At 40.5% G+C, this 16138-nt stretch overlaps 1 protein-coding gene across 1 annotated transcript in view; it reads left to right on the top strand.

Moving 5' to 3' along the window:
- The window catches only part of ALK (ALK receptor tyrosine kinase), a 423979-nt gene that overhangs the window by 393508 nt on the left and 14333 nt on the right, over positions 1-16138 (top strand). The window contains exons 21-25 of the mRNA XM_072409969.1: positions 3959-4049; positions 8028-8092; positions 9932-10061; positions 13962-14059; positions 15957-16049. Of these exons, the coding sequence (XP_072266070.1) occupies positions 3959-4049; positions 8028-8092; positions 9932-10061; positions 13962-14059; positions 15957-16049 (477 nt within the window). The remainder of the gene's footprint in view (positions 1-3958; positions 4050-8027; positions 8093-9931; positions 10062-13961; positions 14060-15956; positions 16050-16138) is intronic.

Below are 16138 nucleotides of genomic sequence, written 5' to 3' on the forward strand. Positions count from 1 at the left end.
TAGACAACCATCTAAGACCTAAAGCAAGGGGAATTTTGTCCTCCAGTACCCACCCCTGGAGTCCTGTACACTTGCCATATAAGCCCTGATGCCGGTGGTGCTGCACCCTTGAAAGGTGTTGGCTTTGTTTGATTGCTCATTAAAGCAAAAGGTTCCATATCTTTACCTCTGTACCTAATTTGTTGCTCCACTAAAAGACGTTCCCAAGCTCTTCCCACCATGAGAAGCCTCAAAGCTTTCAGATCAGCATTCTGCCAACTAATCTAAATATCTGCTCATATCAGATAAAGCCCAGCACTGTTCCATGTGTATATACAACTTAGAAATCCTTTTGGGCTGACTCTTTCTCAACTTTTCTTGTTCTTGGCGAGTTCTTCTCCACAAGACCCTCGCTATAATGGTAGAGACACAAGTCCCTTATCAGAAGATTCCACTCTGAGCCCAAATACCAAATTAACCCAGGTATATGGTCATTATTACAAAGTGACATAAGGAGATGGAATTAATTCCTACCTAAGTGTCTAAAAAGTTTCCCCATGATGGATTTATCCATTAGGTGCGGAAAATAATATGGCGCAAAGAGACATTAGCTGCCATGAACTGCTTTACTTCATGTTCCAGAGCTCATTGCTTCTATGAATTGAAGATTAAGTACATTTCTCCAATTTCAGATTGAGAGAAGCTATATTCTGTGACTCTTCTTCCGTTCCTTGTTGTCTGTTATCATTAAATTTATGAGGTGTCAGAGACAGACCTTGTAGTGGAGTCAGAATCAATTTGTCAGAGGTCTCCGAGTTCACGGAGATAGATGAGTTCAAGATCCGGTCGTCTCTTTGGCTGGAGAACTTGCAGCAAGTTTTAATGATAACTACGTCTCGGCAATGTCAGACATCTGTCACTCAGGTTTACATCGGACTTCACACCTTAAGCTGCCGGTTCCGTCCTCTCAATGGAAAAAAATAACTTCTATCACTCCGAATAAAATTCTTTGTTATTTTTATGCGGCGGATTTATTGAAGATGTCACAAGTCCCCAATTTTGTTGAATTATTTTAAATTGAAACTCGTCATGGCAGACAGCTCTCGGGTTAATGATGCTGAAGATAATCTGAACCTTCTGTTGAAAGAATATAATAAAACAAAAATTCTTTACTCAGTGACGAATTTCCTGTGATTTCTAAAATTCTATCATTAAGAGATAAGACACTTTGTGAATTTGTTACCAGATTGTAGACATCTACATCAGATTGTAAGCCTCTAATCATTTCTAATAAGAGGTAAATGACCTTTAAAATGCATCCTCACTACCCTTTGTAGCAGCAGTCTTTGTGAGGACGTTCATCCTCAAGGTTCACAGCAAAAGCACCAAGGGTGCTCCAGTTATATTCCCAGAAGTTCAGCTCATTATTCTTACTGGACCTCTAGCTTTGAGTTTCAATTAAAGTGTGGAAGGTTAAAGGGATGCTGAGTTATTGCAGGGGGGTAAGTTGAGTATGGCAAGCAGGGGCTAAGGGGTAGGGTCAGGCACCCGAAAAGGTTGTGTTGAGGGTTTCCCCTCTTTACATCCATGAACCATTGTAGCTGACGTTACAAGCAGCATTTTATTCATGGCCAGCGCCCATAGAGAATAAATGGGGGTGATTGGGAGCAATTCAGTACTACCCCTACCCACTGCTGCCTGCCTTAAAAAGTTGAATCGCTAGCTCACTGGGATTCATTGAAGCAGCTGGAGGGACCCAGTGCCTGGCAAAGTGGAAGTGGCCAATAGCCACCTGGAAACTCTTGTTTCCAACACTTGTCTGAATGGCATAAAAAAAAAGTTGGACTTTAGTGCCTCTACTATGAATTTGGTGGTTGATTGTTCCACAGTGGCTGCAGTTCAGAGATTAGAGGCTTCAGAGGCTTGTTTTATTACTGTTACGAATATGTAAAACTTCTGCAACTTTACAATATGCACCATGGATATTATATGGCCTAGATATTTTCAGGCCCATTTATAAATAAAAAAATAAACTCCAGTAGTAGAATGGTGGGTAGAGAAGCACGAGGGAATGCTCCCTAGGTAAAGGATGTATTTAGCCACATCGCCCATCGATTTGAGGGTCAAATCCCATCCATAAAGATTGGAAATTTCCAAGCCACATGGAGAACAGGGGCATGATGAGCCCAGTGGGAAAAATGGGGTTGGGGATTATTTTGGTAAATTTGCATTTAGCCAGTGTTGGTGGTGGTAGGGACCCAGGGACAGGGGCACAAGTTGGGAAAAGAGCACAGGGGGCACAAAAATCTCAATTTGCACATGGTGTTGTAAAATTTACTGCCAGTACCTAAACTAAACCTAGGGATACAACTGTAATATAGTGCAGCTTACGAGCCCTTGCATGTGGTGGCTGCCTTAGTTTTTTATTTTTAGGCCAAGTACATTTTCTGCAAGAAAATACCAGCTAGAAATCCAATGTGCTTCGAATTTCCTGTGACCTGAACTGTTATCAGCTATCCTAGTTCTCACCAGTGAAATGTGGAACACCTTACGTAACCTTCTATCTGTGCTCATAGCAGACAGTTACACAAAGTGTTTGCATCCAGCCAGGATCACTTTAAGGCTTTGCCATATCCTAGATTGTAAGCTCTTAGGGGCAGCGTCCTCTCCTCCTGTGTCAGTGACTGTATTCGTCTGTCATTTGCAAACCCTATTTAATGTGCAGTGCTGTGCAATATGTTGGCGCAATATAAATCCTGTTTAATAATAATATTATTAATTTAAAAAAAATTCCCTTCTGGGCAATGTCTGTAAATAACCTTTCCCAAGTCCTGTTTTCCTTCACTCTGCAAGCATTGGAGATAATGGAAGCTCATACACTGGCACACCTTGCTGGCATAATGATATATGTAAAGGATTAGCCCTTCTCTACCGCCTAAACCTGTCTTTCCGAGAAACTGCATTTGCAATGCGCCGCAGCGAAGGACATGAGGAAATACGATGCGGGTAAATGCTAATAGTATGCAGATACCACAGCCATTATCACAGGATGAGAACTTCCTGCTGCAGGAATGTCTGTGAATAACTAAGTGTGACTTCTGATTACAAACCTGCAATGAATGGTGCCGGCTCATTCCTAGCCTTCACTATCACAAATTTCACAGCTCACATTAAGAAAAAAGAAATTATTCTTTAAAGCTAAACTCCAGGCAAACAGTTACATGCACAGAGGAAATACAAAGCAGGGATCTGTATGCCAAAGGATTTGTATTTCTGTCCATCCATTCCTACTACAGAGGCTGAGAAAAGAGACCTAATAATAATCTGCTGCAGTTCAGTAACACTTACAGGTCTGTCCCTCCCCCAGCTTGTGATTGGACAGTAAAGGGGTAAAGGAGAGGAGGAGCAACATAATAATGAGCTCAAATAAGCCGGAGCGCCATGCACAAAACTAGAGTTTTACTACTAACTTGACACTTTACATCAAGGTGGAAACTTTGAATGCAATGAAATGAATAGACCCTAATTATGTTTTTTGTATGTAATTTTGAAATAATATATATATATATATTTTAACCGTAGAAATACATTCCTCCTGAAGAAGTGGACCAGATCCACGAAACATGTTGAGGATAGTTCATGCATATGTGGTTTGCGTTTTTAATATTGTTTTTAATATTTATAATAAATTATTTTCACCATTATTGGTACTGTAGAATTCCATAATTGTAAAGTATTGCAAACAGAATCATGTATATGCATATACTGCCTTTAAGGTCCCTCTTTTCCCTTTGTCCGTTATTTGTTAATCTGTGGCAGATGTAGATTCTCTGAATTGTGTGAGATGTTCCAGGTTTGTTTCTTCATAGACCCTGGAGTTTCTGATCTTTATTTTAGTGTTTATATGATACAATGCACACAATCTGCTCATTATTCCAGCTTTATAAAATCATAAAAGTGACTTTGTGCTTCCTTGCAGAGGTTTGGGCCATGGGGCTTTTGGAGAAGTCTATGAAGGTCAAGTGCTGGGCAGTCCCAATGACCCGGCTCCCCTAAAGGTGGCAGTGAAGGTAAGCCAGGCCACCAGTTTCATGTTCGAGTTTCATTTATATTCATCTTTCAATTGATATGATACAATGTAGCAATGTAATGGCTTCCGGTATGGGCTCCCAGCATTTACCAGGGAATCAGGGATTGTGTATTGAAATGTGCTGGGATACTGGACCATACCAGGGGTGCCAGATATTTCCATTTCCTCCTGCAGAGCTGTCAGAAGAGTATGTAGGTAAGTAATATTCACCTGCCCTATTCCTGATTGCACCACCAATAACACATTTTTGGGTCCTTCCGACCCCTCTTTACTATTTCCCACCTCTGGATTTGGAATCCTTCCCGCATTATCTCCTCCACTCCTTTACCCGGAGTCACATGACTTTGATTCCAGGGGTGCAGATCAGAGAAGTGGTGTCAAGAGGACCTGGAAGGTTGCAGAATGTACTTACATGCTCCACTGCAGGGGGCACTATAACAGGGTTGACTTACTTTTGGTATGAGGTAGGTGTGTTTTTAGAGGATTGGAAGCTCTTCAGCACAGAGTCCTTGCCTCCTCCTGTGTCATTGTCTGTATTTACAACCCCAATTTAATGTACTGTGCTGCATATTATGTTGGCGCTATATAAATCTTGTTTATTAATATTATTATTATTATTACTATTATTATTATTAATAGTAATAATAATAATAATAATAATAGAGCGTCGATTCTGGTACAAGGTGAAATGGCAATATGTTACATGTTTCAAATATAATACAGGCACATTATATATGACATGCATCTACTTTCCATAGGCTCTTTGGTCCCCAGGCCACACCTACTACTGATGAGACCAATCAGCTTTTAGATGGGCGGTGCTCCAAATGCCTGGTACATCCCACTAGGAGCCTTGAATGCAGACTTATAGCCATGCAGAGCTGAACACGGCCATCATTAAGAATTTAGAGGCATAGAAGGGTCGAAAGTCAGGATAAATATTGGAACCCCTTGAGCAAAAAGCCAATTTAAGTGAAATTTTTTTTAACAGTAGCGGAGTGTACTGAGGACAATAAATTTGAAGTCGGAAATGAGTTGAGCTAGTAGTTGCAGGGATTGTAAGCTTTGTTTGTGAAGTAGTTACTGGTCCGATATCATCTATAAAACAGCAGAACACAAGCGCCATACATTATCCTAGCACCACTTTAACAAGGCTCTGGAATATCGCTCAGAGTCATAGCTGCTTGGTGCCGGCCCATAAAGTAAGCTGTCTGCGAGGCCTTAAATCAAGAGACGTGCCATCTTGTTAAGGCCCTGGACACTCACACAATTTCTTAATTCTGTTTATTTCTTTGTTACTCGCGGACAGCCGGGACTGTGTGATCCTTTGCTGGGCTGCAAACTTTGATTTCACCTTTTAGTTACAAATAATTAATACCGGAGTAGTCGCAGCAGCTTGTTGTTCTCAGACTCACTGCACAATGCTCCAAACAAGAGAAATATCAAAAGAAAGCTGAAAATGCTTTAAAAAGTTGGGTAAGTTTATAGGGGCTCTGAGAAGTTTTAGGCAGTAAAAAATATTAAAGTCTAAAGGAAAAAATAAATTTGTTTTTGTCTTACATTTCTTTCTACTGTTGATCCTTAAATGTGTTCGGTGAGTCCCCCTAAACCTCCTTTGCAGAACCTTTGCAGAGCGCTGTATATCTGTTATACCTGTGGCTACAATTCGTGCTCCATTCAGAAAGTCTTCAATTGTAGCCACCCCTTGTGTTTTAGGAGAGCTAACACTACAAGTGTAACATTTCCATTTATGATACAAAATGCAAGGAATCATGGGACATGGACATTTCTGACGTTACAGCCATTCTGCTGCCCTCTAGTGTTCAGCCAGAAATAGTGAAAATCACCAGCACCCTTTTGACTGCATAAACAACAAATTAAAAAACATAAATTCATACACATTAAAGTTGTGTATTTGTTGACCTTTATTAATTCTTAAGATGAGGAATGAAAGTCCCCAGAACACAAAAGTTCGGACCTGGATAAAATTCAGATGGTTGTTCATATTTCTTCAATGATTCAATGACAAGTATAGTATGGCTCAGCCAATCTAGCCATCGTAAAATGACGAATTTTATTGTCCATCAGCCCACTACACTACAGTAATGTTGGACTGGAATTCGGATGGATCAAATTACCAGTCAGAGGTTGAAAAAGATCCGATCTGAGTTGGAATTTACAGGAATCAGAACTATCCTACCAGCGATAGCAAAAACTGGGACAGTGTGACTGCCAAATGGGCAATTGGCATTTTTTTATTGGGGGGGAGTGACCTGTGTGTCAGATTGGTTGAACACATATGAAACGGTGTCCCAAAATCACATTCACAGATCACTCTTGGCTTCAATAACACTTATTTCTACCATGTTTTTGGTTCAAACAATCCTTCATGATACCAAGCTTGAATTGGAGTTGGGAAGAGAATTTGGCTGCCCTGATGAAGGAGTCTTAAACCCTGAAATGTGTTGTTTTTTTTACCAGTTCAGTGCATTGGTGTGAATTGAAACCATAGGATAAAAGTGAAGTAACCATATTACCTTGTTCTTGATTTGGGCTTGTTGTGGGTTTTTATAGAAACATGTGTCCCCATTGGGCAATTTCCCCTCCCATTTTGTTATGCTTTACTATTCGAGATCTTTCATAATTTTCTGGTCACCAGGGTAAATATAGACGGTAAATTTCCCATACAACCAGCAATAAAAACCTGGATGGGGTTGTAACTTTTCTCTACGTCATCCAAAACCTGGCACAGGATCACTTGAACCGGCTTACTTTGTGTTTCTTTGGTTCAGGTTTATTGGAAGAGATCTATAGGCCTCCTCCATGCTAGGTATACACAATATATGAGTTGGATTTACTGGCCCCTTAAATATTTATAGTCAAAGTCTGGACTATGTTAAATAAGTCAGCGCCATCTCTGAAGATTCTTCGTCCAGCTGGCGGGTGATTAGATACAGAAAGATGAGGCCGATCGGAATGTTAAGTACAGGCACCATATCCCAATCGTCAGCACTTCTTCGGTATTTTTTTAAGTCCTCAGTCTGTCGATACGTTATTGAATTCTGCAGGTGCCGACTCAGCAGCAGCCATGACAGGAGACTGTTTTACAGTAACAGCGATGACTCCGCGCGCTATTGTTTGCTCCTGACGGATTAGTCAACAATGAGCCGTGTCATATGGGAGCTTCAAAGCCGAACACCAGGCAGATATATTTAATAAATAAAAAAAATCATTTAGTTTAGTTTTGGATTCATAAAACATATTACTTTTATCCTAAGGTGCAGCTAGTATAAGTACCTGGTGTTTCTTAAAGAGACCCTGTCTAGATTAAAAGTCCCTGCAATAGAAGAGGTTAGTGAACTTTCTCCTGTGGCCTTTGTCTCCCACCAGCCTTCTATTACAGCAATGCAGCCTCCATCAGACTTTTCTGCATTCGACACTTCAGGAAGTGCCGGTCACTGTGGCTCCACCCACATCCAGAGTGACGTAGGGATTGGAGGAAAGGATCACTGCATGTGCCAATGGACATAGACATCCAACACTTCAGAAATAGGTGAAGGCAGGACATGGCTGGATGAATAAATAATAATGGGCAGCATGGTGGTTCAGTAATTGGCACTCTTACCTCCCAGGTGTATATCACAGCCAATGCACCATCTCTATGCAATTTGTATGCTTCCCCTGTTTGTAAATGGGCTTTCCCCCAAAATTGGCCCAAGTCTATGGTAGGGACATTATAAGATCCTTCTATGGACACTTAGATATGACTATGGGATATGTTTGCACTATATAAATACATAATAATATATAACAACCCTGGAAGATGCCAAACATCCTTTGCCGGAGTGCGGAGACCAGACGAGAAGTAGCAAAAAGATAAAATAAAACTGTAAATGTTTGTGAATAATTGTTCCCTATAATTCACAATAATATTGATGAGGACTGATCTTGTTTGCAGACCTTGCCGGAGGTATGCTCAGAGCAGGATGAGTTGGATTTCCTGATGGAGGCGCTCATTATCAGGTAAGATGATAACTTCCAGGGGTTGGATTTTATCTTGCATTTCCTTTTTTACTTTACGTTTTTAGGACCAATCAATATTTTGTAGACTTCAATATTTTGTTTTACAATGTTTGCTTTACAAATAAATATTAAGAACTCCTCTTAGGCAAGATTCACACTGGTGGTGAGGTTGGTGCATTTACCCCTTGGTAGCATCTCCCTGCAGCAGTCCCATAGGAAATGAATAGGGACTAGCTGCCAAATGTGCAGATATTGGTTCTTTAGGAACCAGCGTTGTGGTGCAATGGACCGAACGAGGCTGGCAAGGTGGCAGCCACGGGGACCTGCGTGGGATCACATGATTAAAAGGTAGGCTTGAACGTGCCCTTGCTTTTGACCAGTTAAAAGCATTCCATCTTATGGTATGAAGGTAAGGACAAGGGAAAGGGTTAGCAGCTCAAGCACAAATCAAAAATTCTTCCTAGAGTGACAATGCTGCATTAAAAATGCTGCATTAAAATTAGCATGTTGTCACCCTAAAACAGGAAGTGTGTTATGGGCCAAACCAAGTGAAAATTAAGGAAACAGACATCTCACATCTGGTAGGTTATATTATATCACAATATATATATATATATATATATATATATATACAGCTCTTGGGTTTTGATACACTTTAGTAAATGGTTTTTACTAAAAAATGGTTTTTAAAGCAAAGCTGTTATGGTTAACTGCCTATCCTGCTGGTGGCGCTGAATACCTGGTTAACTTCCACTGTCCACCAGCAGATGGCATATCTAGGAAGAACTCATTATGCAAACAGCTGGGAGCTCCCTATTTAAGATTTTGCCCTTCCTTGAGTCCTTGCAAGATTCTCAGTGTCATTTGGCCAGCTACCTGCTGTGCTTTCTGGCCCTGATCCTGTTTCTTGTCCTGAAATCTGTTGATCCTAACCTGATCCTGAGTTTGTTGGTACCTTTATTTCTTACAAGTTTGTTAGTTAGGTGTTTTTGGCAGTCTTTGTTATTTTCTAGATTGTCACAGATTTGTTCACATTTTTTGTTCATATTGGCACCATTTTTAAAATAAACATGATTTCACCCATCAGTGATCTTGCATCAATAAATTTTAGCTTGAGCCATTGACTTTCCTAAAAAAAAAAGTTTCACATCAAAGATGCAAAAGAAGAGCTTGTAAAATGGATGCTAAAGCTCCCTCTGCTGGCTAAACAAGAGCTATGCAGAATATGACTAAATGCAATAGTTCTTATCTACTACAAACAAAAAGTATATGATGCAGATTTACGTATGAAAAAGATGGGAAAATAATTAGAAAATATGGAATGAATAATATTGTGTATGATTAGCCACTGCAGTTGAGTGAGGGGCACAGTCTGGTTAAAGAAGAGCTGGGTGGTTGGACTGGCACTGATCAGAGGATTAGAGATGGCAGAGAGCGTGCTCATCCCAGGATAAGGAATTATGTTCTAGCATCAGGGACTCCGGGCCTGTAGACATGGCATGGGAATGTAACAAAAAGACAGCAGCCACAGATGTAGGAATTATCTGAGCGGATTACCTGCTGTGCCAAGTCTGCCGCTGGCTGAGTCTACTGCCACTAATACCCTCCAAATCTGCTCCCCAACCCATTCCTTATGATGGGGCATGCTTCAGGATCAGCTCCCTCCCTAAAATGTATTTTATTTTATCACCTTGTACCTATCTGCATCACTTTCCTTTTTATTGTGCCAAATGTTGGAACAATATCCGAATCTATCCATTATAATAAATCTATGTAATATAATAAATCTGAAATCTGTGTGCTGGTTGCCTTATGACCATGTTCTACCTCTCCCCGCAGTAAATTCAACCACCAGAACATTGTGCGCTGCATTGGTGTCAGCGTGCAGGCTGTGCCGCGATTCATTCTGCTGGAACTCATGACTGGAGGAGACCTGAAATCCTTCCTGCGGCAGACAAGACCCAGACTGGTAAGAGAAAGCCTTAATGCCGATTCTTTCAGTGTCTCCAATGGATGTATGCCAGTGATATACCAAGGTTTCCATGAATTAAAGTACTGTATACCTAACCTGAAGGACACATGTGTTATATATTGCAGCTTGCCAGTTCTTTAATGAAGTGGCTGCATTAGTTTTCCTTTTTACAGCCTAAGAACTTTCTCAACAAGTGCAGAAAAAAAATCTACAAATTAATAATCTGCAATATGTTACATTTGTGGTTTAGATGTATTACTCAATATTATGCAACATTGTTGCAGGGGGAGATCCCCTTGGTCTAAAAAAGTTTAAAATGTGCATCGCCGGTGCAATATTGTTCAGAATCAGTTCAAAAATGAAGAAGTAGTTGGAGCAGTGACACCTGGGTACTGGATGTGATAGTAATGACCTCCTTCCTTTAACTCACTATGTTAATTCCCTCATAAGCGTTGCTTACGGCAGCTGGGAAGATCAGCCAAATAGCTGTCAGTCCTCTGCTCTGCAATCTGCGGCATCCCCGGTTTCCCTTTAGCTGTGAATGGTCTCTCGGCATCCCCTGCTCTAAGGTTGTGTGCAGCTGATGGGGATTTGAAGTTTATGCTGCAGCCAATGAGCAGAATAGTTTCTGATCTCAATGCTGCACTGTCATTGGCTGCTGGGACTTTATAGCCTCCCTCTTCCCAGTTAACAGTTTCCTATTCTAGCATTACGCTGGGCTGACCTGCTGCTGGTGTGGTTTGTTGTTAGTTTTTCTGTGCCTGTTCCTGACCCTGTGATTTTATGCTGCCCAGACCAACCTCTTGCCTGTGACCCCGACTTTGCTTTGTTTTAACCCTTGGACACCTTATTTGGTGGATGGATTACTTGTACATAAACTCTGGCTCTGTATTCTGGACTTTCCTCTGCCGAAATCTTGGAAATGCAAAATCTCTGGGCTCCTGGTCCTTCCCCAGATGCCATTCCTTGCACATGGAAATCCTGGGGGCAATGGTGCGCTGGGTTGGCGCATCTATCCTCCCGAGGCTAATTGGGGGCTTGCTACAGATTGGCGGACTGGCACTTGTCTAGCACTGGTGCTGGACCACGGCCTTGCAGCACCCCTCTCTATTGCACATGTAGGCTAAATCTCTAAAACAAAATGGAAGCATGAGTTTTGCTGCCTGTAGAGCTAAAGGTGTGCCTCAGGAGGTAAAGAGTCCTCTGAGACCTCTGAGAGAGACCACTGCTTCTACATCTATTCTATAGCTATGAAGCCACAAAGTCAACATACCAGCCACTTATTCGGAAGGAGGTACAGAAGGATCTTCTCTTGGTGTTTTCATAATTGTTTACCAAACCATTAAGGGGCTTTTCAGGCATTTAAGCATAAAATAACCACTGTTATCAATATAATATACAGTAAATCCATAAAACAACATTTAAAAAAACAAGGTGTTTACATAATTATTAAATAGGTGAGAAGGGTGTTACTCAACAAAGTTCATAATTGACATGTTGACAACGCGTTTCGCAAAACATAGCTTCTTCAGAAGAAACCCCATAACTTAGTCTGTAACAAAATTAATAGTTCTCTTTGTATTTACGCTACTTGTGTTTCTTTGGATTCTGGACCATCTAGAGTAAACCCACACAAATGTAGGGAGAGCTTACAGATTCCATGCAGACCGTAAACTGCTGGGAACCAAAACATCATCCCGGTACCCTATGACCATCATGATGAACACTTGGCTATCATACTCACCATGATATAAAAATACCACCAAGATCCTAGGAAGAAGAATGGAAAGATAAAGCAAGAAGGGTAATAAAGGTTGGAGGATATTCTAAGACAGCCAGCATATTAAAGACGCCTGAAGACGGATAACCTAGTAAATATTGGTCACAGCGTCTTTCATTCTGCATGACTATATTGAGTGCAGGGATCTAGAGACTTAATCCAAACATGTCGCCATATAATTCCCAGCTCCACCCCAGGCCTTGGCACCTAAAAACCCAAATGCAGATGTTTATATCCAGGAATTGGCAGCTGTCCGGAGCGGTACAGCCTGGAAGAAGAATCGTCCATGTTCCAGCAGTGTGACAGAACCCCGCCGGCTGCATTACCGTTATCTGCCTAATCCTCCATCAGACAGCCAGACTGGCATTGTCAGAGACAATTACTCTCATAAATAGCCCTTAGCACAATAACCTCCATTTTATGTGACTTTCAGGCCCATTAAAGCAGCGGTTCTCCAAGAAATGAGAACAGGGAAATGGCCTCTAATTCTAGGAAACCACATTACGGCATTTTATCACATTTGTGTCCGCTGGCATAATCAGAAGCCATTTATTTTGTTTTCTAATGTTTTGTTTCTGCCTCTTCCAAGATCTCTTCTTTTTAGAGAGCAGAATTTTTTAAATTCTGTATCTGACATTACCGTGTGATGAGGATAAAGGATTAGTCTACTCAGCAGTAATTTTGCCATCAAGGGTACATGTGGATGGCTGAATCTGGCTGTAATATCACTCCTGGTGGCAACTGAATTCACAGCATTGCTATATTTTACAAAAAGTTTTGCAGGACTTTTGTCTTTATGGATGGGTAAAGGTGAAATGGGAACTTCAGAGGGATGTTCTTGCCACTGTGGTGCCTGATACATTTAAACAAATCTCATTTACCCCTCATATTCGGAACATTTCCAGGTCCTGTCATTTTCACCTGCACAACATCTTCAAAATCCGCCCCTACCTTTCCCCAGAGACCACCAAACTCCTTGTACACGCTCTTATCATCTCTCGTCCGGACTACTGTAATCTCCTCCTCTCTGGTATTCCACTAACCCGACTCTACAATCTATTATGAATGCTGCAGCCAGACTCATCCATCCTTCCACCTACCTACCTACCCCATACAAAGCCAGCCCACCTACCTACCCCATACACAGCCTTCCCACCTACCTACCCCATACACAGCCTTCCAACCTACCTACCACATACACAGCCTTCCCACCTACCTACTCCATACATAGCCTTCCCACCTACTTACCCCACCTGCCTTCCCACCTACCTTCCCCTATACAGAGCCTTTCTACCTACCTACCCCATACAGAGCTTTCCCACCTACCTACCCCATACACAGCCTTCCCACCTACCTACCCCATACATAGCCTTCCCACCTACCTGCCCCATACACAGCCTACCCACCTACCTACCCCATACAGAGCCTTCCCAGCACTTCTCTTCTGCTGCATCTCTTTATAGTTTTTTTCATTGGCTTCCACTTTTCATTGACTTTGCCTTCAAATCCCTCCACAGTTCTTGTCCCTCTTTCCCTAAGTGACCCACAAATCCCTCCACAGTTTCAATAGCAGTAATAATTCTCCAGGAAATATTTCAGTGAATGTCGGATTCTCTTCTTTATAAATAAACCCCAATGTCTCCATGATGTGTGTCATATTCCTGATTGTTTTCACACCTTGCTCGTATTCAAATGTTGATTCATTAATATTTATTATATTTAATTACTATGATGATTTATTAATTTTGATCAGTGAGTCCCTGTGGTTTTCTGCTTTGTTTCAGTTCTACAAACTTTCCATAAGCTTTCAGCCCTAACAGCTTTGTATTTTCTGATTTGTTGCAATGTTTAGAATTGTGGTGGAAATTAATTCCTTGTGGCAGTTAAAGGGAATATTTTTGTGTATTTCTACACCCATTTCCATCCTTTTGATTGCTCAAAACCATGAAATGATTAAAACAATAAGTGGCAGCTTGCTGCGTCCAATTCAATCATATTTTCAATCAAGAGTAGATGGAAAACCTCCAAAATTGTCAGGTGTATGGCCGCTGGTGCAGAAAGAAAGGAATGGGGTGGAATGCTGAAGTCATAAATCCTCATATTTTTTTTTTTTGCAGAACCAACCTTCCTCCCTCAGTATGCTAGACCTGCTCAATGTGGCTCGTGATATCGCCAAAGGCTGTCAGTACCTGGAGGAAAACCGCTTCATTCACAGGTAAGGGACCAGAAAGCAAGAGGTGCAGTCCAAGAGTCCTTTGAATAACGTTACACTTCTCCATTAATAAATTCCATGTCATATTAGAATCACTTTAAGAAAAACTCCACGTTTTTTATTAATAAAAAGTTATATTTGATATAATTAAATTTTTGATGTCTCATTTGGTACAATACCTTGAATTCGATAATTTGTTAAATGTTCTGTAACTATCTTTTATTTGTGAAAATTTTAAATGAAACATTTTTGAGTTTTAGGCAGTGACTAAGAGAAGATGTTATTTTTCTGCAGCAAGAAAGAAACATTTCCTTAGTTTCCTTCTCCCAATAATCAGACCGTAACATTGTAACATTTTAGCAAATCACAAGGTGAGAGGTCACAACAGGAGTTGATCATTTGTGAATCCAAGGATCTCCAAACCGGGCATCATTGACCCAGCCACCCAAAATATATTGTAGCCATTTTAATTAGTTTTTTTTCTGGTATGGTCAAATCCATAGCAAGCATGCCATGTCCCCAATACAATATTAAAATAAATATAAATACAAATACAATACAAAAATAAAATAAATACAATATTAAAAAAAAAAATTAGATGACATGGTTTTTAGGCACTTTTCAATGGGTCATCAAATTCACTTTTATTATTAAAAAAACCTACATACATGATTAATCCATACAGTACATTATAATAAATAATAATCCATACACAGCTATTATAATAAAATATTAACAAATAGTCCCATCCAAAGTACTCAGGGATGAGACTCCAAACTGCTCAACGCGTTTCGTGGCCACTTGGGATCGGCTTCATCAGGAGTTGTAGTCAGATTTTTGAGGGACGAAGTACTAAATTATTCTACAAATAAACAACAGTTAAAAAACTTAAAAAATAACAACACAAAGCTGTCCTAAAGAAAATACTAACTATAACCCAATTACCTGTTAAAAAATCAAGACGTCTTACACATTTTAATCTTCATAGAGGCTGAGCCATCTACAATCTCTTACAGACTCCGGCAGAGAGATCTTTCTGCCATTCCCAATATCTTACCTGTTCCCATGAGGTTTTGCATGTTTCTGCCTATTTTGGGGTTTTCCATCTCCTTTTGCTGTCTTCTTTACTTTATAATTCAGATAACATTGGACAGAATTATTTTACATGGTGATTGGAACATGGAACTCCATATTCAATAGTTCCTTATTTATTCCACTGTTATGGCAGCCGTTTTTGATCTTTTTAACATGGGGGAAGCGTTGGAATAACTTTTAGGTTTTCAGGGAACCCCTTCTATATTTACTATATCCACAGCTCACAGACATGGTGGTCATTGGGAAGAATTTCTCCCACATTGGTGACCAATGGAAAGAATGTCACCCTTACAGATGGGTTAGCTATTGCATTGGTGTCAAGAGGCACAAATTGCTCAAAGAACCCCAAGCAAACCCTGGTTGAGCACTGTGTTATGGGGTGACAAATTGGTCCCATTTGTGGTCCTACGTGGTCACCCTGTCCCATATGCCCCTGGTGGAGATGCAAACATTCCTGCTCAGTGCACATTGGCTGTAGAAAACTGCAGATCAGCAAAAAAAATCTAAAAAGCTTAAAATAAAGGGAAACGTGAAAAAAACTTTTTATAAATTTTACATAGTATACAAGTTGCTTTGGCAAATGAAGTGCCATTCAGCCACGGTTTAGATCTGCTTTATGATAAAAAGTCCTAATACATTTCTTGTAAAAAACAAAAACGCTGAGATTCTAAAACCCATCACGAGCCGTCCGTTGATCTCAGTGTCAAAGTGTTTGATAGTCCGAGGCAAGAATCCGCTAATATGGTGCATGTCACAGTGTATTATTGATCGAAAGTGACCTTATTAAAGCAATCAATCATTTCAGGGACATCGCTGCAAGGAACTGCCTTTTGACATGCCAGGGGCCCGGCAGAATCGCAAAGATAGGCGACTTCGGAATGGCTCGTGACATATACAGGTAATCTTCCCAGATACAAGGACATTGTATTGTTAGATGTAGTACAGATGTAATCTGATTTCTTCAGTAAAGAAAAAAAATATTTTGGG

This window comes from Pyxicephalus adspersus, chromosome 4 (genome assembly GCF_032062135.1).
Source record: "Pyxicephalus adspersus chromosome 4, UCB_Pads_2.0, whole genome shotgun sequence".
Classification (NCBI taxonomy): domain Eukaryota; kingdom Metazoa; phylum Chordata; class Amphibia; order Anura; family Pyxicephalidae; genus Pyxicephalus; species Pyxicephalus adspersus.